The 27,412-nt window shown below is 37.7% G+C and overlaps 1 protein-coding gene across 1 annotated transcript in view; it reads right to left on the bottom strand.

Annotated features, from left to right (window-relative positions):
- Positions 1 to 1,291: 1,291 nt before the first annotated feature.
- EIF3H (eukaryotic translation initiation factor 3 subunit H) overlaps positions 1,292 to 27,412 on the bottom strand; it is an 88,904-nt gene continuing 62,783 nt past the window's right edge. Inside the window, exons 3-8 of the mRNA XM_056331344.1 lie at positions 18,480 to 18,647; positions 16,849 to 16,948; positions 15,269 to 15,418; positions 6,699 to 6,819; positions 3,998 to 4,130; positions 1,292 to 1,553 (exon numbers count right to left, since the gene is read on the bottom strand). Of these exons, the coding sequence (XP_056187319.1) occupies positions 1,456 to 1,553; positions 3,998 to 4,130; positions 6,699 to 6,819; positions 15,269 to 15,418; positions 16,849 to 16,948; positions 18,480 to 18,647 (770 nt within the window). The 3' untranslated portion in view covers positions 1,292 to 1,455. The remainder of the gene's footprint in view (positions 1,554 to 3,997; positions 4,131 to 6,698; positions 6,820 to 15,268; positions 15,419 to 16,848; positions 16,949 to 18,479; positions 18,648 to 27,412) is intronic.

The raw sequence follows: 27,412 nt of genomic DNA, 5'->3' as shown, positions 1-27,412 counted from the left end.
ATCTGAAATGCCTCATCTTATTCTAACGATCTGCTTCTACTTCTGTTCCCTGGTGGTTATTTTGGTCCTTCAGAAAACTAGAAAATTAACACGGTTTGAATATTACTTGTAATAGGAAACGAAACTCAATCGTTTGGCACTGTAGCAGGATACTGAACTAATCTTTGACTTCCGAGAAGTTCACTGTATGAAAGCTAACAGAAAGGTGCCTGAAGTTTCCACGGTAAAAGATCACACTGGCAATGTGCCAGATATGTGAGGGCTGCACTCACATATCACATACGGCTGCAAATTTGCATCTGTATTTAAATACTGCAATCACTAGACTTTAGACTGTAAAAAGAGTAAGTTATTAGTCTAACCCACAGTTTTCACACATTTCTGACTCTCCAAAACATTCACTTTAGAAGCTGAAATATTCCATGCTAGGTCCGTATTTAGAGGATGTCATTTATTTTAAAAGACCAAACCACACTCCTTCAGCCATTTCAGGCTCTCAGAACTCATCACACAATTACATGCAAGAAAGAACTCAAGAAAAGAAAAGATAGAGGGTGAAAAAAAAAAATCAGTGATAGTTACGTGTGACTGGCCACGTATTAACCCTTTAAATTAACATTCTTGATAAAAAGGTAAGTAGCCTGAGTTCAGGAGTAAAGACACATCCAGACGGCAAAGTTAATGCAGAGTAGGTATGTTGTCCATTTACACCACACTAGCTGCTCCAGGTTAGCTACTTCTACAGTTTCTGTCATGAAGACTCCAGTAGCATCACTGACTTTCACAGAATCAGAATCATTTAGGTTGGAAAAGACCTTTAAGATCATTGACTCCAACCAATAACCAGTTTTCATTCCAGATTCTGACTTCCATCCAGTTGGTAGCAGCAACAGAAAATGGAAACACAGCTTCACACAAAGTGGTGGGGTTCAGTCTCCGCATAACATTAGTTCTGTATGTTCTGAATGTGAAGCCTATGAAATATTTGTGATATGGAAGGTCTATCACACCAGACTGTCCAAACAGATTAAAATAAAGATGAGCAACCACTCCAACTGACTAGGACATTATGGTTGTAAATTCTCAAGTAAAACTGGGAAATTTCAGATTTCTGCTGTAAAGTCAGCTATACCAAACACGTGTAGTGATTACTTTTTATTTCTATTCCAAGGCAAATAAAACCTATATTATTTACTATGACTAAACATGAATAACTGCCAAACATTTAGAAAACCTGAGTGACCACAGAAAATTCCAGTCCAATAGGGCCAACAAATAAGGAAATACTAAATTATCATTAAAATTTGCCTTTATTTTTCTTACGGGAGAATTCTACACAAACCAAGGTGACTGTTTTACAAGACTCTTTTCCCAATATACTAAATTTTCAAGAGGATCATGGACAGTATAAAACTGTAAATAACTCCTCCTGCTGAGGTCTACAGCAAAGCTTCTTCAGTTATTGTAATCTTGGAGAGCCTGAGCCATGAAAAGCTTGCCCAAGTTCTGTGCATTAAACTCCTTAATATTCTGGCAGTAGGTATTAATTTGACCTGTCAATAGGAAAGAAGGGTAAAACCTTGTCAGTTTTGAAATTCAGAAAGACATCCTAGAACATAATTCTTATAAAGCCAAATGTGCATGAATCATTCAGGATTTATACAGAGAAGCAACTAAAACAACTCAACTGTTCCAGATTTATGAATTTTACATTTTCAATATCACCAAACAGGTTTGGGAAGAAGAAACTAAACTAGCAGAATAGGTAAACTGGTATGCTCAAAACCCCCTTAACTTTCCTACAATTCTACTACATACAATTTCTGAAGAGACATATGACAATAGAAAGAATAAATAATTCTTGCTGCTCTACTGGAAGCTTAGTCACTTTAATTGTTCAATTTAATTGCTCTAAAAATACTACAGGACTGAATTTTGGTTCTGCTCTTATGCAGCTGCTGTACCTATTAAAATATTTGTAACAAATATTTTTCAGTAGCAGACTGAAAATTGTGGTACTTCTGTTTGACATTTTGCTAGCCTTTTCTTCCACCTAATATTTCACTTTATTAGCTATTTCAAAAATCGTCAGGGTATGAAGACTTGTCAGTGCTTTACAAATCAAACATGCCCATCAAAACATTTTTATACACGTACTGCTACAAGTTATTTCCCTTGTTAGCTAGGAATAGCAAAACATGAAGCCAGTTTAATCAAAATTAAGGCTGTTTAGAAGGCAAATAAACTCTCAATTTAATGCTCTATTTGAAAAGTTTTTAAATGCCTCAGAGACAAAAGAGCTAAGTTTTATTCTTTATCCCCAAACTTTACTTCATCTAAGTTGAAGTGGATGCTTTCAATTCTTCCCCTGACTATGGTAAAAGAACAAATGAAGAGAGTGCTTTGGCTGAAAACTGTTTTTTCCTTTAAGTATAATAGTTTTCAATTCCTCCTCTTACAAGAGGTGATTCATCTTAAGTTATCACTTTCATAAAACACACATGTATACACACGCACACTTCTGTTGCATTAAGCTATGCTAAAGCTGAATGTTTAAACACTTTAATGCTGCTAGGATTCATTAACTGGTAAAAGCTATCAAAACAATAGTTTTTTGAAAGACTCTGGAAGGAATAATAAATCAAGACCATTATTTCTTCTAAAAGCAGCACTTACTAGCAGTGTGAAACAGTATTAATATTAAAATAATAATCTCTTGGTCACTCCAAAATTTAAGGGTGGTAGTTCAAATTCAGGGTTTTTTAATGCCAAAGCACTCTTTTCCACACACTAAATTACCAGGACTTTGTTATCTTAGTAGAACACACTGTGATATCTAACTGATCAAAAAACCTTAGAGTTAAACAATTTGCTTTCTTATAACGTTTCCCAAATTTAGATTACTTCGGAGAGCATCTATGTCTTCTGTTCCGTGTTGCCATTTTGAGGTCCCAGATATTTTTACCCTTCCAGGAGGCACACGACAGGCACTGACTTTGGTACCAAACTGTGGCTATGTACTGCAGCATGCCAGTGAACTGGAGAAACTGGGGGCCATGGCATCTGTCCCTATGCTTTGTTCCCATTTAAATTTTTATTCACACCTTGAGGTACAGGAAGATGGCGATAGTTTCCCTAAAACTCTGGAGGTACAAATCAAAGAAATTACCCCAGTTCTGTGTGAAATTAAAAGTAAAATCATCTCAGCTGCTGCAACAGCCAGTTCAACATCTAGGGATATTACCAGTAACGGAAGGCTGCAGACTACTGCTCTGCTCTGAATCAGTATTTCCAGCCCAAACAGCTTATTCCTGCCTCTTGTCTGTACAGTCCCTAACTTCAGGAGTTGAGGAAGCAGCTTATTGACTGCAGTAGTAGCTACACCTATTCATGCAGAAAGCCTGCTCTGTGGGGCATTTCTCCAGCTCTCCTTTAAAATCCCATTTCACCTGCTCAGAAAGGAGCACCAGGAAGAATCTCTGGCTGCTGCTCCTTGCCCTTTTCCATCAACCCAGGAGACACAGATGGGCAAGCAGGAGCTAGGTACCATGGCAAAATAAGAAATAAAGGGAGAAAGTCTCCCATACATCAAGTTTAAAGCTTCATGCAGCATTCTGATTAAACACAGTGGCTTGCTTTCAAAAAATTACATGTTTGTATCTGCATAGGTAACACGCCTCTGTGACTTACCTAGATGGTTTAAAATTCCTCTGTGTGTGTAAGCTTACTTTCTAACAGAGGCGTGGACTGCCTACTAGCATTAAGCTGTTGTTCTAAGCCAACTTTTTTTTTTTTTTTTAATACTTCAGACAACAGGGCTACAGATCACAGGTTAAAACCACTGCCTTTGTCCAAATAAAGGGCAGTATCTGGAATACTGCCAGTAATGGCAAAGGTAATGAAGAATTAAGATACCTTCCAAGGCGACCACTTCACTTTTTCTCAAGCTAACATTCATATATGAAAAGATGAGTAGAAGAGGCTGCTAGAACGCTACCTGCAATAAGGAGCGACTCCATTCTTGGAGGTGGCTGTGGTGGTTTAAAAAGTTTATTGATGTCCTCCTCAGGAAGAGGGGCTTCTCCTCGGCTCTGACGCTGTATATTTTCTTGTTGACGTCTCTGCTGGTACTGAAAGTAAAGCAACAGGAACAGAATGCAACAGGACTTCGAAAGCAGCAAAAAGGTTTTCTTTTCAGATGCTTTTTACCTAACCAGCAAGTACGTATTAAAAATTTTACTTACACAATGCAATTCAATTTACTTCAAATAATGCAAACACAACTCACAGTTTATTTCAATTCACTGCTAATAAGCATTCCGCCCCACCCCACCCCCCCGCCAAGTTGTCACCTTAAGTAAATGAGGCACTGGAAAATGATGTGGTACTGAGGTAGCGGCGTTAATTTTAAAGATTTTTTCAGAGAGATGAATACTGTATCTGATGGAAAGAATACAGCATGGTAGATAAAGGCTTCCATTTCCCCATGCAAAAAAAGAAACCAAGGCTGGAATATGTAGGTATGAGAAGCCATTACCTCAAATGTTATAGAAACCAGAAATACTCAATTTTATGTGAGTTAAAGGTCAAAACAGTATTAATCTGAAAGGGGAAGAGAACCTGATTAAACACGGTGTTTTAAGCTAAAAAACATTAACTGTAAACTGAGAACAAAGTGGTAGCTGAAATAAAGTATAATGGTTCATTTCTCCATTCCAGTTACTTAGATATTCTGCTACATTGATGCCATTTCTTTGTGGGTTACCAGAGGATATACCAGAGTAGCAGTTTGTATAAATTATTCTGCTATTACAAAAAAAAAAAAAAAAAAAAGTCAGGTTTGTTTTCAGTGCTTCCATTTGCCATGTAGGTTACTCAAACTTTATAAAAATTAAGGCAGACCATTTTTTTAGCTATTGGATAGACATTTGTTCTTGCAGAAGTACACACGTTCCAAAACATGTATGTGACACTTCATACCGTATGTCACAGCCAGGAATTAGCTGTAAGGTTTGTCTATCAAAGCCCTCATATTCAACACCAAAAAGCCCTTTAACATAAACTGACCAAAGAGTACAGGGTGTTTTCTGTCACTTAAATGTATCTGTGCATAAGAGTCTGAAAACAGTTCATACTTGGTGGCATACTCAAACGAAGTAATTTTTTTTCCAGTAGTAGTGACAAATACATGTTTTTGGACAATGTTAAAAATAAAATCTTAAATGCCCATATTTGTATGTGAATTGCATGTAGTTCCTTCTTTCCTTGCATTACCCCATTCACTTCTCAGCAGTCTGCCTATTATTCTCTATTGAAACAGCTTGCTCTTAATCACAATTGCTCCATTTTAAAAATGAAGTTAAGACCACTAACTATGCTGCAATGAGCCACTACTAAAGCAGCTATAGTTAGTAAAGAAATGAAGTGAGACACCATGGAACCTACTTTGCTCTGCTTTTCAAAATAAATAGATCCCCTTGTTATTAACAAAAACATTTGAAGTGGATGCCATCTTTCTGTTCAAATTAGGCAGCAAAGGAAAATAAATTTTCTGAAGATAACATGCATGAAGCTTCTATGTCCTCAGGAATTTACAAACCCAGGAGAGACCACTGATCATGTGCTGCTTCCCTGAAGTACTCCCTCTTCAAACTACACTTAAGTGAAAAAAGTAAATTTTGATTTTAAAATAGTCAGTGATGAAGAATTTCAGATGAACCACAGATGCTCTTTTTAATTATTAGCTACTTTGTGTAGCAATATGCAATATTTTATCTTTAAAGTCGCCTGGTCCATTTTCAGTTGGCCAACACTGAATCTTGTCATATCTCTGCTGCCAGATTAGAGAGCTGGAATTTATTTTTCATGCAGGTACTTCTCGAGTAAGCAAGTCACTCACTAACTTAATTCGCGTGAAATGTACTGCATTCACTGCTTTCCAGGCTTTTAAATCATTCTCATAGTGCTTTTTTACCAGCATTCTTCTATAATTAGACACAGTATTGCTTTATCATATGCAGCTACAGCAAGTAACATAAAGTAACACAGTCTCCAAATCACAGAATGGTTGAAGTTGGAAGGGACTTCTGGAGGTCACCTTGTCCAACCCTCTGCTCAAGCAGGGCCACCTAGAGCCAGTCTCCATACTCAGCATTCTCTAATCAGACTATTTTGGATTTTAAAGAGGCCCTTTGGCATCAGGAATTAAAAGTCAGCATCGCCTGATCGGTATCACTATCCACTAATCCAAAACTGACTAAAATGTAATTTTCGATCAGAGAACAGTCTGCTGTCTTTTAAATATGGACTATGTTCCTTTATTTCTAGATGCATGACTACCTGTGATGGTATTAAAACATGGTTTGTTTTGGAACAATTCACTTGTAGTTTCAGCTCTTTCATTTACTACACCTCTAATCCTTGTGTCCACAGCATATTTATCAATGATTTAGGTTTATCGTATATCACTAACAAACGTGTAAAATTGCAAAGAAAGACCAATCCGCATTAAATGTCAGCAGAAGTGAATCCATTTGATAATTCCTCACTGATTAGCACATTTTATAAATCTACTTAATGGACATCTTTCTGTAAGAATTCCATCTTGCTTAAATCCAAATTCATCTGTCTTGGATAACACCACCCAAACTGTATTTTGTGGGACAAAAAATCTCATTCAGGTTTCCCATGTTACCAACCTGGTGTTTCTGCTGCTGCTGTTTGCTTACATTCCTCAGGTAGGTATTGTATTTAACAATGTCTTGGCTCATCTCATCCACTCGGTCCATCAGCAGCTGCAGACTCTTCCCTAGGTGATTACTGAAATACAAGAAACATTAATGAAAGTCTGATTTTATTTTAAAAAAAAAAATCTTAAATTTTTAAATTCTTTTCAAGTCACTCAACCAATATTTCCGCACTATTGGCACAGTCTGCAGTTTTTAAGTTCCTGGTTATCTTAGTTCATATATCTATTTGACGATACTTTGTATGGTATCTCTTCCTCTACCATCTATGCCACATTGCATATACCATACTTAAGTTTTTGGTCTTCGCAGGGAACCTCATAGTCACAAAAAAAACAATGCCTTGCGTGAATTTACAGATGCAGGTCAAATGTTTAAAAGAAAAAGTCTGATGCTTTTGTGACACATAATCCCGAACAATGTTCCAGGAGATGTGTTCAAAGAGTTTGATTTCAAGTTACTGCTAGCTTTTTCACAAATATTTAACTATCCCTTTGCAGGGATAGTTAAATATTCTTCAGAACTCCATCTCATTAACTAGTCTATCAAACCACGCCTGGAAGTTCGGCAGACATCGCTTGATCTTAGCTGTTGAGAGGGAGTGTTGCGTCCAGTCCAGCCAGCTCCACATTCCATACCATAAGCAACATGGAAGCAGCTAGGCTGGGCGCGTCCAGTTCCAGTTATGCGATCTACTGCCTTGGCCAGACAAATGAAGTCTGTTAAACAACTTTTATTGTAACCATTTTTAGTAAAGGATTCAATATTTTGTAGGAATGTTCAACTTAAGGTATAGCTTCCAAGTTAAAGTTTTGGAAGTTTTTAGGTTGGTGCCCATGGAGACAGTATTCATCTTAAATTGTGTTCACAGGGTAGAGCAGTAAAAGAAGGATACTTACTGCTCTCTATTGATCCTTTTGATCAGAAGCTAGTTTGTTGGATCTGATCTAAGCCTTACCCAATCCTACTTGGCTGAAGATCAATGACTGAAAAAGCTAAATACCATCCTTCTCCTCCCCAACTGAAATGCACTACTATTCATGGGAGTTTCTTTCAATTAAAAAGTTTGGTGCACTTCAGAATCATACCCTTCCGTCACTGCTCCTCCACGTTATCTGAGATTCTTTCTGTCTTTTACAACACATTCCCACCATCCAACAGCCTATGGACTGGAAAAACTCTTAACTGGAAAAGACATGCATGAAGTGAAAAGGGAACCACATACGTGATACTATGCACATCCCTCTTCAAGAGCAAATTCTTCCCCAAATCCATCAAAGTCATAGCTGGAAACGCGTAACACACCGAGGCACAAGAAGATACCTCCTGAGAACGTAGCTGAAGACCCCCTTTATCTCCGAGTACTAGGACAGCTATTTTACTGAGCTGAGCTGCCTGCTCACTGAACAAAAGGCTGTAACTTCAGACCACAATTTATTTACAAGCCAGAGTTTTGAAATCTCAGTTGGGTACAGGGGCAGATGGTGCGGAGGACTTCAGTTACACAGCAGCAAGAAAGGCGCCACTATAATAATTATTTTTAAACTTCCTGGGGTTTTTTTTGTTGAACATTTCAAGCGCATGATATTTAGAACTGTGGAATATTGCCATGGCTAGGGGTGTGAATATTTTCGGTTTTTTATAGAGTTTATATTATACAGAGTTAGTGTTTGAACTGGATATTATCAGAAATGCCTACGTAGGTACATATTAATAGCCTTGTAGGGTATGTGGACAGAAGGAATACATAATTATTTTACAGATAGTGTCCATATGAAATATAGGTGGTTACAAAGAATGATTTTATGTGAATCTCTTTGGGACCAGCTTAGTACAGCAGAATACAGAAACAGAGAGTTATTGTTAGAAGCTGCAGTAATATAGTGTTTTCTCTCATTGCCAGGGAAACAAAAAGCTAAAAACAGATAACTTAAACAGATGTGAACTTAGACATGAAGTGATAAGTATGCTGCAAATACAGGACCAGCTTTTTCCTCAGTTCTCATGTGGTTGATACCCTCTTTTGCTCCACCTCTTAAAACAAAACAAAACCAAAAAAAAAAAGCCAAAAAAAAGAAAGACCAATAGGAAGTAATTCATAAAAATGTATACATACAATGTTTAAGCAAGTTTTATTCAGCTGAAACTTATTCTGGTGAGATTTAGGAAGTTGAATTGCATTGCTCCGGCCCATAAGACTCATCATACATTTACTTAGCTCAAAGGCTTTTCCTGGCCTTGTGCACACCCCTGCAGCAGAGCTCAAAGGTCACGCTGCTAGGTACCTGAATGCCCCCTATGCATCAATGCAACTCAAAAAATTGGGGGGCGGGGGTGCCAGTAAATGCTGCTTACATTCCCATCAAGACTCACTTTCCTACAAGGCTCTGTGATAATTAAATGTAGACAATGTGGAGCTCAGCACTTGCATTTGTTGTTCTGAGGGCACTGGTAATAAACTGCATTTTCAATGGATGCATTTCAGTCAGCTGATTCAGCGAAAGAGTCAATTAAATTGAATTTACATTAGATTAGCAGGTAGTGTAGATGAACAGGAACAGATTTATAAAGCAAAACAGCTGGCCCTGAGAAACAAATGTCCATGCTATGTGTGTTTCAGGGGGTTTCTTATCACTAGTTCTGATGTGGTCCAGTGATCTGAAAGCCCATTAGTAGCTGAAGCACAGTAGGTATCCTCCCAAAGCCTACTTTCACTTTAGTTTCATCTGAAACAAGTCAGGTCTGAGATCACCCAGTGGTGACGGTCTGAGCACACTCCTGAATGGAACTAAAAGACACAGTTCCACCTTAAGACAGCACCAGGAGATCACCACACCTCAGGTACTGTTGAATCTTCGTGGGAGAAAAGCATCAGCTGCAGAATTGCTATCACACTAAGCATCAGAATGTCCACACATGGGGACTGTGTTCATTTTGGGGGAGAAATATAGATAATAAAATGGGAAAAAAACCAGAATGGAGCTACTTCTGCAGTTAAGACACACCAAAAAAAAATCTTGTGGATTCTGACACATCTAATGAAGAAATAATCTGAGAGCACTTCTTCAACGGAATTGTTATTAGGATCATTCACCTGTAGTGAGTGACCTTCAAAACTTCCAGAATTTTATCATTTGAGACTTAGCTGTGTAGCTTGGATGACAATAAAAAACTGCCAAAAAAGGACACACACATACAAACTGTCGAAGGGAAACTGTCAAAGTCTGTTTAGAAAAAAACCCCAACAAACTAACTAGAAAGTTTGGCCTCCAAAGCAATTTCTTGTGCTGTGCATTTTTGCTGTAACAGCCTTACACTTGACAGGGTACAATCCTTCACCCAAAAGGGCAGATATGAAATCAAGACCTGGATTCATGGATTACTTCTGATTCCTTGTTTAACAATTATCACATCCAAAGGTCAAAATGTTCAGAGGGTGAGAAGCAGAAACCTGTTCACAAAGTAGCCTAATCTGCAGATAACAGTCATGGCACTTTCTGTCTTGTTCGTCCTCCTGGTGACCCTTCTGTTTGCTGGTGGTATGGTCTAGCACCCGCAGAAGGAGAAAGCAATAACTATACGCTGACAGAACTCACAGATCACTCAATATAAGAGAGCAGCCTGTTAGGGTACAGATCTGGCTAAGAGACCTCAATGCAAGCCTCCCTCTTCCTGAGGGAATCCTTGTACCACTTGGGCCTCCCTTTGCAGATGTATTTTAAGAGCAGCAAAGGTGCACAAAGCCAGTTTAAGAGGTCCCAGCATCAGCATCTTCCAGTCTTTCCCTCCCTCTTTGCCCAAGGATTTAGCACTCTAAGCTGTATGGATTCAGCTGTTTGCGTGGGCACACTTCAGACTTTCAGTGAAACAGTCTACTGTAAATGCAAAAACACCCTCAGTTGGGGTTTCTTCCCTCAGTTGGGTGGGTTTTTTTGGTTTGGTTTTTTTTTTTTTAGGGAGGCTGAGGGAAAGGCTGGAAAGGAAGAGTGGGAGCCTGACTTTTTCCACCAGACTATTCCACAAAGCTATTTGTACAGCCGTATTGTGAAGCAGATGAGGGAATAAAAATCTTTGAGGGTGGGAGGAGTGTAAAGATGAAATGGGGGTAGCAGGGAGGAATGATGCAAGCAGCTGGGGACGGAACCTCAAACTGGCTCTGCTTCTGTAGGATTCGTAACGGGGAAACTACACATGAAGCCCACATTTACTTTAGCATCTTTAATCAGGAAAGGACTCCACACACACACACTCACTAAAGGTCTGAAACACAGCAAAATGCAGCACCAAAGCTCTGAAGAAAGGCAGTAATTCATGTTGTTCTCAGCTTCCCGTGTCCTGCTTATTACTTTTAACTGTATCTACACACAGCATGTGGGCCTCAGCTTGCACTTTTGGAGAAGTCCACCTACCTGTGGTGGCCCGGGAGGGAGTAGAGGCTCCTAGCCTCTGAGGTCTGAATCACTGTGCTGTACCTAGGAACTTAATTTTGGGGTATAACAATTCTGAAGCTGGAGATATCTAAAAAAGATGGTGCCCTAAACTTGCCTACAATTTTCATAAATGGACCCACTTATTTAATTTTGCTTGCATCCTGGTTAAGGAAGATGAGATCAGGGAGCAGCAACAGAAAGCATAAGAAAAAGCTGCGTTTGCTGCTCGGTTTTTCCAGTTTCCATCAGCTCTACTGAGGCCCCTCTCAGAGTCACTGTTTTTTGGGAAAGGTGCCACCCTGGTACAGCACTTCTCCTCCTGGTGGGAACAGCTTTGGGTGGATTAGAGAGGTACTGCTGGGCAAAGCACATCTTTTTGATTAAATATTTCTAAGGAACATTCCCACCGCTTAGCAGAACTTGTTTACATCTCAGCATTTTAGCCCGAGTTCAACCTGTGCTCTTTTTAAGAGGATTTTGTTTGAATGAGATATGTAAGTCAGGAGTCTTGAGCTCTGTTCCCTTTTCTACTCAGACTTTGATGTGTGCCTTTGGGCAACACATTTACCCTCTCTGTGTCAGCTTCCCCCATCTGCAAATTAGAGATTTTCATAATTATCTTAATAATCCGTTAAGCACATTGAGATTTCTGAATAAGCAGTACCATGTATAAAGGTTAATATTGTTTTCAAAAGCCAAAGTAACCCTCCTTATGTCACTTTTGCAAAAATACTGCATCTGATGTTTGAAAAATATCTGCCAAGTAGATGTTACTGCAGTAAATGTTCAGCACATGTTTGCTTCTACTGACGCACACTATTAGAAAAATTGCTTGAGACAAATTGAGATATTATAGAACAACCCTATTATGAAGCTAGACCACAAAAAAGCTTTTTTTAATTTAAACTAGATCATCGATAGAATAGGGAAGAGATGGATGAGAATGGGAAAGTTGGTTGTAATTATTTCTCTGAAGATCTGGAACATTATCTGACAGGATTTTAATTTTTGAGTCTCTATCAAAAGACTGGCAATACTCCAAGGTCTTCAAGACATTTTGGTCCTTAAGGGTAGCAGGAGGATAACAGTTTGAGCAAAAGGCCTTTACTTGCTATTACTTGCTAGCCTTGTGCTGTTCTGCCTTCAACTTTTTTCCCTAGAATATTCCAGTCAATTCAGATTTCACAAGACAAACAAAAATTTATACCCCAAAAAAGTAAACTACTTTATACAATTATCACAAGTGTACTTCAAAAGGAGAAAGATATTAAGGTGTAGACAAAGTACCTCAAATAGGTACAGCTTCAAACTCAGACACAGTGGGTGGCTGAACATGTGAGAATCTTGATGAAACAAACTCTACAGAGAAGAACAGCTATGGGTAAATAATTTCATTGCCAAAACCATTGCTTCAGAAGATTAAAAAAAAATTCAAGGATGCTCCCAAAGGACCAGAAAAAAAAACCCCAAAAGCCCAATCAACCCCCAATCCACCCAAAATGAAAAGGAAAAAAAAAAAAAAAAAAAAAAAGAAAGAAAAAAGTAGCCTTAAAGTTACTGCCAACTAATTCTACAAGAGCAAACTTAAGTGAGGAGGATATGCACCAAAATTTAAAGTTGACATCTGAAATGTTTTAGCCACAACTGTTCAAAGACAAAATAAGGAAATGCAAAGTGAAAATAAAACTCCAGAATAGTGGGGGTTTGAACTCCCTTACTTCAGGCAATATATTATTTGTCAGAAATCTTCATAGCTGAATTCAAGTAAAAACTAGTTAAATATTTCAGCAGACAGTACAAGTCACCCTACCTTGAATAAACGAGCTTTAAAATGTTTTCATTTGCCAGCTGCTGAGTTATACCAATTTAAGATATTACTGAATGTAACCTGCTTGGTAAGCAAAAGTAGCTATCAAATATTAAAATAAATAAATTTAAAAGACACATACAAAAATCTCCAAATAAACCTACTGGGGTAACTTCCAAAACTTAATCCCCATCAAACAAAACTAAGCACCTTAAGTTCCTCAAATAGACAAGGTAAACCAGAAGAAAGCTGCCAGGAAAGTCAGCTCAGGAGATGTAATTCAGAAATACCTCTAAAAACTGATGAATCTGTTGAGTTAATTCTCTATGAGTGGGAAATTCTAGACTTCAATAAGCTCAAGAAATTGCTGCCAGTATACAGGATAGTAACTTAACTGAAGTTCAAACTTAATTGAAAAGGCACTTTTAACCAGGTTTATCATGAATCCAGTTCCACTTGTGTCATCGTTATGAACAGCACTGCACTGCTCCAAGAAAACACCCATTGAAAAGAAAATTTGATTCACTGAGGAAAAAGTTATCTTGTTCTTTTTCTTGTTGTAATGGATTCCAAAACATAAATGATGATGCTTCCTTGTTTTTATTGTTCACTTCTCATCTCATTTACTGATAAAGAGGACCAACACAAAAGCCTGTCTTACACCAGGCTATTAACACTGTCATTCCAGAAAAGAAATTCTTTTGTACAGTTCTTATTTTTCATCTTGAGTCAGGTCAGTGGTACGGTACCAGTTACTACATAAGATGTAAAGCTGATGAGAAACTTCAACTGTGGTTTGTGATCTGTGCAAATTCATTTCCATTTCCAGAATTGTATGAAGTGACTAGCAGCAGCCTGTGCTAGGATCCAGGGTGTTGGATAATCCCAACCCTTTTTACAGGAGCAAGCCCATAGAAACAGTCAAGGGCAATGCTGTCAGGTCACCCGGAAACCTGCTCTATATCCTCAGCACAGTCCTCCTTTTCACAGTTAAGTGGTAGAGCTCATGAGGAATCAAATCATTGTCATTTCCTACACCCAGTGCCCACCCTCTCCTCAGACGGTAACAGCTTCGTGATCTTTCAGCAAGGGAAGAGCCTGACAGAAAGACTGCAAAGTCAAGCAGGCTGAACATCTTGGCAAAAATTCTTCATTTCTTTAATTCCAAGGTGCAAAGTCACAACAAAATTACAGACCAAGTATCTCTTGGGAAACCTCTTGTAAATTCCATGGCAGAGTTCAACCCTACACCTTTTCACTCTCGACCAATTTCTCTAAAAGCTATCAGATCACTCAATAGATCCAAATAAGCTCAAGAAAACAGAGTGGAAAATTTCTGCTCACTCAGGCAACCTAAGGACCACTAGGCAATACGGATCCATTAACAACAACCTTACATGATGGGGGCACAGAAAAATGGGAAAAGAAAGACAGACACCACTAGTATTCAGAAAACTTGGTGTCAGAGTGGATCAGAATCTGGCAGGCAACACCTTGATGTAAAAAGAAGTGTTACATCCCAAAAGTCTATTAGTGAATACATTGCAGTTTCAACATGGAACAAGATACTGCATCGTTTTGTGTACCTGGTTAGTTTGGTCAGCCCAATAATAATCCAATTAACTGTACTGAGATGTGTAAGATCTAAGCATCACCAAATCATATTGCTAGAAGTCATACCTACTTTGTGATCATAAATGTATTTTCAGGGCAAAGTGCTATGAGAACAAAAAATTATGAGATCATTCTAGAAACTCTTAAACAATTTCTGACATCATGAATGGTGGCTGTCATGCCAATCAGTTTGATCATTTGTACCCTTTGAGTATTTCTCAGGTAGAGGCTTTATTATTTTGTTTTAGTTTCAAGTGCACCCTGCTACCAAAGCAGAACAAATGCAGGCGGTTTTTTTGCTAAAATAATCTACACAATTACTTGAGAAACATTTAACAAAACCAATTTTTATTTCCAGATCTATTTGCCTGAATTTTCTGAATGCTAATATTTTCTTGAAGAAATATATACTACTGAAAAGATTATACACTTTCAAGCAGTATAGGTATTTGTGGATTACAGACTAAATTTAGTCCTTGAATCTAATGCTATAGTTTTAACCACGCAGTTTTTCCTTCAACAAAAGAACATGAAGGGTAAAGTCTTAACCCCATTAAAAGTCAAGGCAAAGCTTCCATGGACTGTAATGAGACTGGGATTTCACCCAAGGTGTTAAACTGTGGTTTGGGAAAGCGAATAAAAATACATCCATTATTGTAACAAGTACTTACCTGCTAGCCAGACTGAGCAATTCATGTCTATCGGCTACTGCGGATTTCTTTTCCAGTTCCCACAACATCACATTGATCAGGTATGAATTCTTAATTACAATGGGCACTTCTTCAAACATGTTTTCATAAGCAATATTTGCTTTTTTCAAGCTATGAAAAAAAGTTTAAAAGTATTTATTTAATACAACCAGTAATTCTCTTGTTCTTTTTGTTGAATTGTTGCTCCAACAACTGGCAATTTGGTAAAAATTCTTGTAGTTCCACAATCAAACAAAAGAGTCACGTTTTGGTAAGAGAGCATTTGTATAGCAAAACCTCACGTTTACAAAGACTAGGAAAAGCTGCTCTAGGAAAAAACTCTCAGAAGTCAAGCGGCCGCTCTGCTTGCTAGTACATTACTTACATGAAAAAGCCTCCAGCAAAAGACTGTACTGACAGGATTAACTCTGCCCCTTCCAAAATATTTTTCTCATTTCCCTGCCATCAGCATTTCTTAAATAGAAGTGAACAGTTAGTTACCAATCGACACTGAAATAACTTTAAAATCATAAATACTACAATGAAAAAACAATTTCCTGAATAGCTGAATAATTAAAATTTTTACTGACCAAAAATTAGATTGATAAAATAGTGTGTGTTTTGGAGTAATTAAATTCTGTGATGGATATTCAAATACAAATTTCCAGAGTTGTTTTATTGGGTGGGGGTTTTTTTACAATATAGGTATAAAAACTATTGTCATAGGTTTATAATCAAGTAGGCAGTAATACTTGTCATAAAATGTGGAAATAAAGCCCTGATGTAGAAGTTTCTAAGGAAATATATCCTCAACTTCTTAGTATGCATACTGGATTTTGGAATAAGTCTTTTGCTTTTTGCCTTGTTAGACGCCCCCCCCCCCCTTTTATTTTTTTTTTGACTAAGCACAGATTTGTTTGCTCATCATGGAAATGTTACATTTAGACACCAAGCCATGAAATTACTCTGTTTTTCCTCAATGCAGACAGTTTAACAAGTGCTTGTGCTTTGCTGTTGAACACCAAGCTGTTTGTGGAAAAAGATGACAGCTAAGGCCTACATCTATTACAAGCAGCTAATCTTCCGAAACAGAATAATTATCCTACTTTACTCCAAAAGATTGTGTCCACACGGGGGAGTTAATTTGGAATAAATACAGAAGAACAGCTATTCCAGAATACCTGTTCAATTTTCCTTCTGGAAAAAAAGAGCTTTATGACAGACCAGTTATTTCCCCTTCTCCATTTCTTTTTTTATATTTTTTGACTCTGTTCCCAGATACAGCTATCTTCACCACAGTCCTTACAGCCAGCCTGCTGACCATCTCCACAATGGTTCAAGTTCCACCATTTCAACCTTTACTCAGATGCCCAAAGACAGACTTTCATGCATTCTCAGCCCACTGTATCAGTGCATGTCTGTCGCTACCTACATATATCCAGCTTTGCCAGCACACAGTTACATGAAATTTTAAAATACAGTATTTCATTATCCCATCTACTCTTGTGCCTCCCAAATAATCCAGCAAAATCAATGAGAAAACATTCTTTTAAGTTACTTACGCTTCTGGAGAGAAGTCTTTTTCTTTGCAAACTTCCATCAGTTTGGGAGTCAGCCTATATGCCTTCAGTGACAAAGATCCTTGGGCAGTCTTAATGGGATCTATAATTAAAAATGGAGGATGCACATTATTACTAACCCCAGACTGCCTTTTGGGGGGGGGGGGGGGGGGGGTTGTTGTTTGTTTTTTTTTTAAATATGTGAATGATATAAACAATAGGAAAATAACTAGGTAGTCCTATTAAAAAAATTAAGACAACCAACACAGAAAAGACACTATAGCAGAAGTAAACCTGTTGTACTGAAATGTAAAATACATCCAACTATATAGAGTGAAGCTAATTAATAAACTTAACTTGGAGAACATGGGGGGATCTAGACTCATTCTACTCACATTATTTCCTCATTAAAGGTCTAATACACGTTTCTTTTCTTTCCTATGAACTATCCACAGAGCTTATGTAAGAGCTACTGCATTTAAACAAAGATTTTTCCCTCCAGTCACTGTGCAGTAAATTAAAATATTAATTAAACTACATTTTAGACCCAAAAAAGTAATTTACAGTAGTAATAAGCTAATTCAGATGAAGATGCCCTGCTGCTTCACGCACAACAATGTAACTGGTATATAAACAGACTAGTTCTGCCTTGACATACTCCACTGAATTTAGGGGTAAATTTTCTAAACAAACTGTTACATTCCTAGGACAAAGAAGCTTAACACTTGCAGCATGATAACGGCTGAAGCATGCCAACATGACAATAAAAGCTGTGTTAACATTCATGTTGTCTGAAACTTAACACAGTAAAACTTTTAGCAATCGGTGATAAAATGAAAACCAAAATAGACTGAAACAAGTGGAAAATTCATCAAGGTCTGATGATGCAATGTTTCCAGCCAATATAAGTATACTTTAACAACTTGTTCTTTACTGTAATCCAATTGTTAACATACTGAAACAATTTTGGGGCAGCTCATAAGATTGATCGTATTCATTAGTATTTTTTCTGACAGATACTCAGGACGTTACATTTACTTCTCAGCTGGAAACTATATGCAAGTCTGCCAGATATGGCAAACTGTGAGTGTTTGGGGAGGGGGAGGCTATAAAGCTGTTAAATTGCCTACGGTTCTGATACAGCACAGAACATCTGGTCTGGAGAGCTTGAGGAAACACCATTAAATAGGCAGAAAAGAAAAAAATCTTTGTGCTAAGAAACAGTCCAGGTTTTGTATGCTTCTGTCAGAGGTATAAAAAAAAAAACTTGGCAATTCGTGCGATGATTGGTCAGTCACGTACAGAGCCAGACACGCTAGCAAGCAGGGTTTGTTAGACATCTGGTCGGGTTCCACCAGCCCCTTCCACGAGGGAGGGGAGATGAAGGAATAAAAATGAAGCAGCTACTCCAGCATTCCAAAACGTACACATCAGGGCTCTGATAGCAAGAAAAATAAACAGAAAGAAGGAAACCCTGTCTAGACTTAGCTGCTGCTGAGGCTGCCGTAGACACAGGGTTGGTATTTACTCGAAAAGGCCTGCCAGGCTACTCTTACAGGCAAAAGACAGAATACAAAAATAGTAGTAATAATATTAAGAGGGGAAAAGAATAATAAAGGAAACCTCATACTAACCGTAAATGAGAACTACAGACTCCTCAATTGCGTGCTGGTAACTGAACTGGGAGTCCAGGAGGGCACGAGTGACAAAAGAGCCATAGTACGTGGACTGGTACCAGCCAACGTGAAGATGATCAATGTTTACGTGGCGAAGGCTTCGCATCATTTCCATCTGGTATTGAACTAGATTAAATGAAAAGTATGTTTAAAAAGTAAACTTACACAATCTGCATGATTTAGAGAGACCTTGACATTACATGAGTAAATTGCATTTTATTTTATTTTCATTTTTGCAACTGTATCGAAATTTGTTTATTCACTACCAGACTGTCTTTGCCAAAATCCAGAGCTTCCTCACAGAACGCGAGTAAGACCAGCCTGAGTAAGCAAACTTTTTTCAGCTGCAGTTAATTGCTAAAGTGATCAACAAACCATTACACATCATTTACAGTGTGTATTACCTTGGTCATTCATAAAAAGAAAAAAATTCTGATACTGGGTTTCATTAAGCAGGAACATTTTACTGTTTAATAACAAAGAAATACTGTGATTTAAGTTGTAATACTGTCTGGAGTTAGATAACATTTGGAATCAAATGGGAAAATTATTTAAAGAGTATATGAGATAGAAAATAAAGTATGTCTTTTTCACAATGTAAAACTACATTTTCAGTATTAGAGTTTAGGGGATCAGCTATAGCTGTCAGTTTTGATTGCATTTATCTTCAATTTTTCTACACTTTCTTCTTTTTAGATGTCTATAAATGCATAAGTATGCATGTATGTATATATAATACAAAATACACATACGTATTTATATACAATAAGTTACTTTTGACAGTAGAGAACATTTTTCATCAGGCTTTTTACACTAACAGCTGTAATGTTTCATTGTACCAACGCATAAATTCCATTTCTACGAAATGCTTCGCTCAGATTGCCTTGACAGAACAGAATTCTATTCAGGAATGTTTAACATAATCCCATTGAGCAGATCAACACACCTTATCACTTATCAGACCTTTTAAACAGACAGACACTGTGCCTGCTGGTTAAATTTAAGGAAACATTTCAGTGTGATTAACAGATGAACTAACACTCACAGCCAACTAATAGGAAATCAAATGTAACAACACTACACAACCCTTCAGTTTTGTCTGCAGCTGCAAAATTTACAAAGATAAAAAACAACTCCCTCCTATGCATTCATTTTTGTTAATTTTTTTCAAGAGTTCTCCTTGTGCAGATGAAAATATGATATTCATTATTAAAGAAAGCAATATAAATTAGAAAACACAATGTACATTTTCAGATCCCACTTCATATCCTTTCAAGAGAAAAAGAAAATCCAACCATATTCTTTAAAGATACGAGGAGACATTTTTCAAGATTGGACAAATGTTTTTCCAACTTATCACGCTTACAGCACAAACTACATTCTGCAGTCTGCTGGCCCTTTTCATTAAATTGCCATATCTTACTGACTGTATTTTTAAAGTAATCTACATACACTTACATAAACCTTTGCAGACTTTTTCCATCAGCGTATGTTGGTGCTTGCATTCTATTTCATAATATCTTAATAGAAATGACTTGCAAATTGTGTTTCATCCAGGACACCATGATAACAGAGCACTCCAAAACTAATACAGCAGAACCATCTGGGATACAGCCTGAAATCCCATCATATGCTGCAAGCAAAGCAAAGGCCCATACCATTTGGCTGTCTCTAAACCAAGGCAAATCTGAAAATCTACACTCTTCAGGACAGACAGCAGAATTGATCAAACAGGTATTTTAAAGTCAGTATGAAAACCTTCCCCCTGGCACAATCAAAATAAATTTTAATCCCACTTTCATTGCACAACTTCCAGAAAGAGTGGCCAGTTTGGGGCATACTCCTTCAACAGCAGCCGCAATGTTTTAGTGGATAGTCTCTCAATGCTTCTCACAAAACCAAAGCTACAATCTAGCTTGTCAAAGAAGCTCAACTTAAAGTTTTTGTTCAGGTTTTTTGGGGGGAAGTTGTAAAGTTTCCAAATTTTAAAATTAAAACATAAAGAACACAGACCTCCCTCAGAACAAACTAAAAAAGACCTGCTGTTACCATGATTTTCAATTGAAGAGCCACACGATCCATGTATTAAATGTAGCTAGAATAAACTATTTCAGTTAAAAGAAGCTTTTCAAAGACGTATCTGTGTGGAAAGCAAGTAAGACTTGCTTTTGACATGACGTGCTACAACAAGCTAAAAGATGAAATTATGGTTAGATCCTTTCTAGCCAAATGAAGTCATGAAAAGGAGAAACTAGAAAGATATTTTTAAAAGCAGCTAAAAGACATACAAGATTTTTGAGAATGAAGTTAAATACAGATTTTCAGAGAGCTGAGCCAGACTGCTTCTTGCAGTGACACTTCTCTTGTAATTGAGGACACTGTCAAAGTAGAGGTGGTCATGTAATGATAGGAAAAAGATACTTTTATATAGATTCCTATGAAATCACGTGGTTGACCCATTTCTCCCTTGAGAGGTGTAATGTCAAAGAGAGGGAATACCCTAAGAAAACATCCAGATCTTTTACAAACTTGAATAAAGGCATATCATGCTCTTAAAAGTTTTCATCTGAGAGGTAACCAGTAAACAAGTTCCAGGACAACTCCTTTTCTTAAACACCGTATAACCAGCAATATGTAACTGAACATAACATCCAGAAGAAAAAGGACTCACTGAAAACCACCCAGATTTCAAGTCAGCAATTCCTCCTCTCATGACTGTAAGCAGTTAGATGATAATGAAGGCAATAGCGGAAAAATCTGAAAGAACCAATAAAGCATCAATAGCTAACATATCTGCCTTGGGAAAACAACTGCAGAAATTAAAACATGATGCAGTCCCCACCAGGGAGAAATGGAAACTCTTTTAACCAAACATATATATATATTTTATAACATGTATTAGCAGCTAGATAGCTCCAACAAGCTGCCAACTTGCACAAATGGATAACAGCCCCCAAGCTGCTTTTGTTGGTATAGTTACCACAGTTTCTTTGTATCTTCTGTCCAATCTACAGATCAACTTTTTACCTAGGAGTTTAGCACAGACTAGGCGTGAGACTGTCCCAGTCCTCTGTCTGCTAGGAGATGGGACAGTCATGCACAACAGTTCACTGTTCCAAGCCATAGTCCTTCCCAAGGACCCATGCCACAAAGGTGCCACTAAAAAGTGCCACCAAGTCTGAGAGAGCCCAGAACCAAGGTGAGCAAGGAAAAGGGCAGGGGAACAGCCAGACCAGGATGCTTCCCCCCTCTCCCGCATATTTAAACAGTCCACCTATATTTTCAAGCAAATTATTTGTTCAGGAATGTCCTTATGATGAGGACAGCCAACAGTCATGCTTGCACTTCTCAGTGTGCTTCTTGCGTAGAGAATGCACAGCCCCCGTCTCCCAAACACCTCTGTGCAGTGGATTATTTTTTTTTTGAAAGAAGATTCTCTTTTTTGCTTGTATTAAAAAACAAACAAAAAAACCACCAACATTCCCCTAAAAAGCCCGTTTTTTTGTTAGTTTGCAAATAAACTGGGGTGGAAGGGGCATTAATGCAGCTAGAAAGTGTTACTATAACTTGTCTGGAAGCAGGAGTGCAAAACAATACAATTTCGGTGTTTTGCTTGAATATGACTGATTTCTGTGAATTTCTACTAACAAAATTCACTGACCAAAAACAGTAAACCCTATTACAGTTGTGTGGTGGGTATTATTTCCCCTGAATTCAACTACGTTTTCACAAACTTGTAAAAGATTAAAGAAAATACTAAAATTACGTAAACACTTTTTCTTTTTCTAAAAAGTACTGGCAAAATTAGAAGTTTTATCTGGGCTTTAACATAGAGGAGGTATACACCCTACCTTACCGATAAGAAAATAACATACCCAAAATTACATAATAAATCAGAGGCAAGGCCAAGAACTGAACACTAATGTGATGACCCATTCAACACTGGGACAACTCAGCCACGTACTCTCTCAACTGAGGCACTTTAAAAAAGGAAAAAATGGCCATGTGATGATTTTTAAACACAAACAAGTCTGACACCAGAGTTTACAAACAACAGACAAATTCACATCCTTCTTGCAATAACAGCTTATTTCTAAACGATTCCAAAACAAGTGTTCTTGCAACAACTTGATACATGATGCAAGTTCATTTATCAGTAAAACCATATTATTTTTATTTCTTTATAAACAACTCATTAAAATCCAGCTCTCAGGAGGTCACATGACAATGTACATGTTGCCAAAATTTATTCCTTCAATAGTTACCGTTACCATCAGATGAGACGCATTGCAGCCTGGCTACATTCAGACTGCTGGTAAACATTGTGACATGCGAAACCCTGATCAAAGATGGCCTGAAGGCAATACTTTTAATGGTACCTCAGATGCTTAAGGTCCTAATTTCTGAAATGTATTTTAAGTTGATACACCTTAAAAGATATGGTTTTCAGAGCAGTAACCAACGAGTCTAAAAAGCCAAGACCCACCAAAGTGGAAGAACTTTGTACCCAGTGCCAGGTGCTGTCACAGACCAGTTTTACACTGCTGCCCACCAGCTCGCTGCAGCGCATGCTGGACACAAGCAGCATTACCAAAGGAGGTAACAACTAACCCTGTGCCATGAACCACTAATATCTGCATAGCCTTCAGTCTGGGTTTCACAATGAAGTGTTTGTCTTGACTCAAGTTTCCCAAATTTGTCCTTAAAGTGTGAACCCAAACAGCAGAAGTTACGCATCTTCATGAGGGCAGGTCACTGCTTCAAGAACAAGGCAGACCTTCGCGGCTCCCTCACCTACAACAGCCTCCTCAAAAGACTCTGGAGTATCTGAGGATGAATAGTTTCCTTGCAGAATCTTGGGCATACAGAAGACAGATGAACTAAAACCTAGGGTTGCCACTAACTAGAACTTCAAGACTGAGCATGTCTTCCAAGGGACATGAAAGTCCATCAGAAGAAACAGCATCCAGCCTCTGCGCTAACACTTCTCTGAATTTAACTGGCAACATGAACATGGCAAATTTCGGGTATTCTGGTCAAACTATATACGAAAATAGCTAAAATATTCCTTTCATAACACTACTACTAATGTGGATAGTATTTTTAAGGCAATTACTTGTCTCTTTTGAAGTGCTACCATGTGGTAGCATGCGTACTGAACAAGTGCTATACACTTAGCAGCACAAAAAATTCTGTTTTTTCTATACATATTAAGCTTTGCCAAACCACATGTATGCTTCAGACAGTATCTTCAATGACTAAAACAAGTTAGCAGATGCTAGTTCAAGGAACCAGCGTATGCATTTGAAAAGAAGGAAAATTGATTTATTTGATTTAATTAAGCATGAAGAATTATGGAGACAACAGATTAATTCATTTTCCCTCCACACACACAATCTCAATTATTTGTCTAAAAAACTATGAATCACAATGGCTGCATCTATTGATAACAATTCCAATTGTGAAGATACAAATATAATTAGTACCACAACTAACTTACTCTGGTTAAAAAAAATGCAAATTAAAAGGATGGGCAAAGAGAAAACAAGAATTCACAGTTAATTCTGGCAAAGGCATTGCTTTATCTGAAAAAGCCTTTAGATACTGCTGAAATATATTTCTTAAGCTTAAGTGTGCAACACATATGCATGCATATATTTGCAGATTTTTATCTATATCCAACACTTCTCCCAAGACAAATGCACAAGCTCAGTAACTCAACAATTCTCCTATTCAGGCAGAGAAAAATTAAAAGTAAATATTGCCTTCCTCAATAATATTCATTTCCTCCTCCAAAATATCAAGTCAGGGTTACAAAACAGTACTCTTATTTTATGCACTTTTGCTATACTGGGCTGAAAGCACCTGATCTCCTCTAAACTTGGAAGCTAAGCAGACCAGGGCCTGTAAGTAGCTGGATGGGGGAAAAAAAAAAATCACCTGAAAATAGGCAAAAGTCCAAGAGTCATAGTCAATCACAAGACCACAAAAACAAATGTGAGTCAGAAGACTTAATTCAACTCTATTTTAATTGCTAAATTCAAGGATGAAGAACAGGGCAGAACATATTCGTCCAAAGTGGATTAAATTTGTTTTGAGGAATTGTCATATTTAAGTAAGTTAGCAACTGTGGTGGAAGAACTGCACACCATTTGAAAAGCATGCCTTACAAATCTGCATTTTCTTTATAGCAATTGCCTCCACCTATGCTACTGATGCTACTGCTCTAGTCAGAGGAAGCTCAATCGTCTTCCATGAGCAGATGCTCATTACAGCAACTGAGGCTTTGCTAGTGCCTTAATGCTTTCTAAAGCAGAAAGTCCTTCACTTTATGAGAAAGGAGAGAAACAGAAGAGGGAAAACTAAAGTAACTATTCATTGTGTATGCGCAGTGAACTCATTCATTTTTAACCTTCGTCACAATTCAGAGTTAGTTTTACTACAGCACTGTGTGATATTAATTGTGCTTTACAGAAAAACGTGCGGACACCCAGAGAAGGTCTCAGTAGGTGAACAGTGAAAAGTAGCTGGAACATAATAGAAATAAAACAGCGTTTGGAGTGCTTCTGTCTGGAGATACTTACCCAAGACGTAAGCAAGCATGTGTCTCCAGACTTATTTACTACCAGTTTAGCCAGCAGTTGCCCATGCATAGATTCTACCAGAGTTGATGACTTGGCAGTATGGGCAGAGGTAACTCTCCCTGGAGTCTGGGACACCACACCAATGCAGCAGTAACTGCCCATCACTACCTTGTTGCTTTACAGAGGTGGTTCCAAGACACTGGCCAGCACAAGGACATACTACCTACCAAAGCAGGGCAAGGTAGGGGAGGGTAGCTCTTTTGCTGGTGGGAATAAAGGAGGGTAAGGACAAGTTTTCAGAGAAAAGCTGTAAAACAAGGGAATGGGGAGCACGGGGATGTGCGTGACGGCACAACGGGAAAGCAGCAAATGGAAGCACACCACTTCCTGCACATGTGCTGGCACTCACCCAGCGTTCTCTGAGAGCCAGCTTGGGGCTCTGGTCTGAGCACATAACCACTGAATTGGGAGGCAATCAAACCAATCAAGCTATCATATTATTTGATTAACACACGAGGAAACACTTAGATAAACCTTTGGACAAACTAAATAAATCTCACTGACCACCCAATTCTCTACACTACTCAAGGTAATGTTAACTTGTACTGTGTTAAAATAAACACCCAAGCCTCAAGAATAGTCTAAAGAACATGGGTAGACCTGTCAAGATAACTTGCAAAATTGTCTTCTAAGGTATTCAACATTATACCAAAGGATAAAAGCATTATAATACCATCATCCAGAAATATTAAAACACTTGAGTCTTCTAAAAGCATCTTTTAATTCAAAAATTCATTTTAAACTAGCATCTTGAAATTAAAGTTGAAATCAAGCAATATAATTTCCCTATTTCGTTGACAATGATCTTTAAGACGACTGCCAGAAGAAAATTCAACATATTTTGAAGGTTTTCTGCCATGTATGCAGAGTAGGTTTCTTGGCATTTATATGGATACCTTCACAGTATCTTACAAACATTTACCACTTAATCCTCAATCTTCTCTTATACGGCAGGTAAACATCCATACCTAAGCATCCATTTGGCTTACTACACTACTATTTTTATGTTGACCGAACATGGATTTGATAAAAGATTAAAATCTTTATCGAGAAAAAAATTCCAGTCAGCCTACATTGCCATGACAGCAGTAAATTATACTACTAAAAATGCCATCTGGGCAGCTTAATTCTTGCTTTCCTTGTAAAAGAGCAAGAAGATGCTATCTCATTTCCTAATAACATCAAATGCGTAATGAAAGCCTTGAATGTTTTCTATTAGGAATGCATTCCCATAAACTCCAGCACCTTGAAGCTTTCACTTGACAGTTTTTGTCCAATGGGTCCCATTCTAGCCACTAAAATGCAAAGTAGGATTAAAGGCACGAAAGGGATCAGCATGGTCAAAACCCAACTATATGTTAGAACAAACTCACACGAATAACTTTAAAAAAAAATTTAAAAATGTAGTAAAATTTCCTTAAGTTTCTTTACTAGACATTGATTTTTGCTTGTTTACTCTAGTGAGGCTACACTAACAGATTAAAGCTCTTTCTTTATAAAATATTTTCAACATGCCTACCTTAGTGCTAAAGTTACAAAGCAATTAAGCACACAATAACAGAAAAATGTGGTGAAAATCTAATTCCTTTCCTACATAAATGTCAATCAGTCAGATTAATGTATTTTTATGAAATTTGGTATTACATAAATGATCAGAGAGGTTATTAAATTATCTGGGGAAAAAAATGGAAATGTTTATAGATCAATGAATTACACAGTCATTTCTACTTTTTTAATTTAACCCAAAGTTTTCACATTCAACAATTTGAAAGCAGACTGGGGACAACACTGAAATGGAAACAACTTAGTAATCGCTGCAGTTTCAAAATCAGTACTGTCATACAGTACAGACCACAAGAAAGTCAGTCTCATTTTATTAATAAGTTTTCAATAAATGAAGAAAAACAATAATGACTTCACATAAGGGGTTTTGGGGCTTTTAAATCCCCCACCTCCCCTTGAATGGCAGAAAACTATTTTTCTTTTTTGTAAAGCTTCAAAGTTTGACTATCTTGTACCGCTCCTAGTATTTCCGTCGCAAAAATTCAAAGGGCAGGGGGAAGAGGAGCCATCTTCAACAGCTTACATGAAGCCAAAACACCCATCTTGTCTTACCAGATACAACAAAGCAAGTGGTTTTCTGATGCCTTGGTATTAAATATCCACACGTCTGTTTTGAAGACTCTCTCACACTGTTCTTAAGTTACAAGCTCACAAAACATGGTCTGAACACTGAAGCAGACACAG

This window comes from Falco biarmicus, chromosome 3 (genome assembly GCF_023638135.1).
Source record: "Falco biarmicus isolate bFalBia1 chromosome 3, bFalBia1.pri, whole genome shotgun sequence".
In the NCBI taxonomy this organism is placed as follows: domain Eukaryota; kingdom Metazoa; phylum Chordata; class Aves; order Falconiformes; family Falconidae; genus Falco; species Falco biarmicus.
Note: the sequence above shows the minus strand (reverse complement) of the source record. Positions and strands in the feature narration are given on the sequence as shown.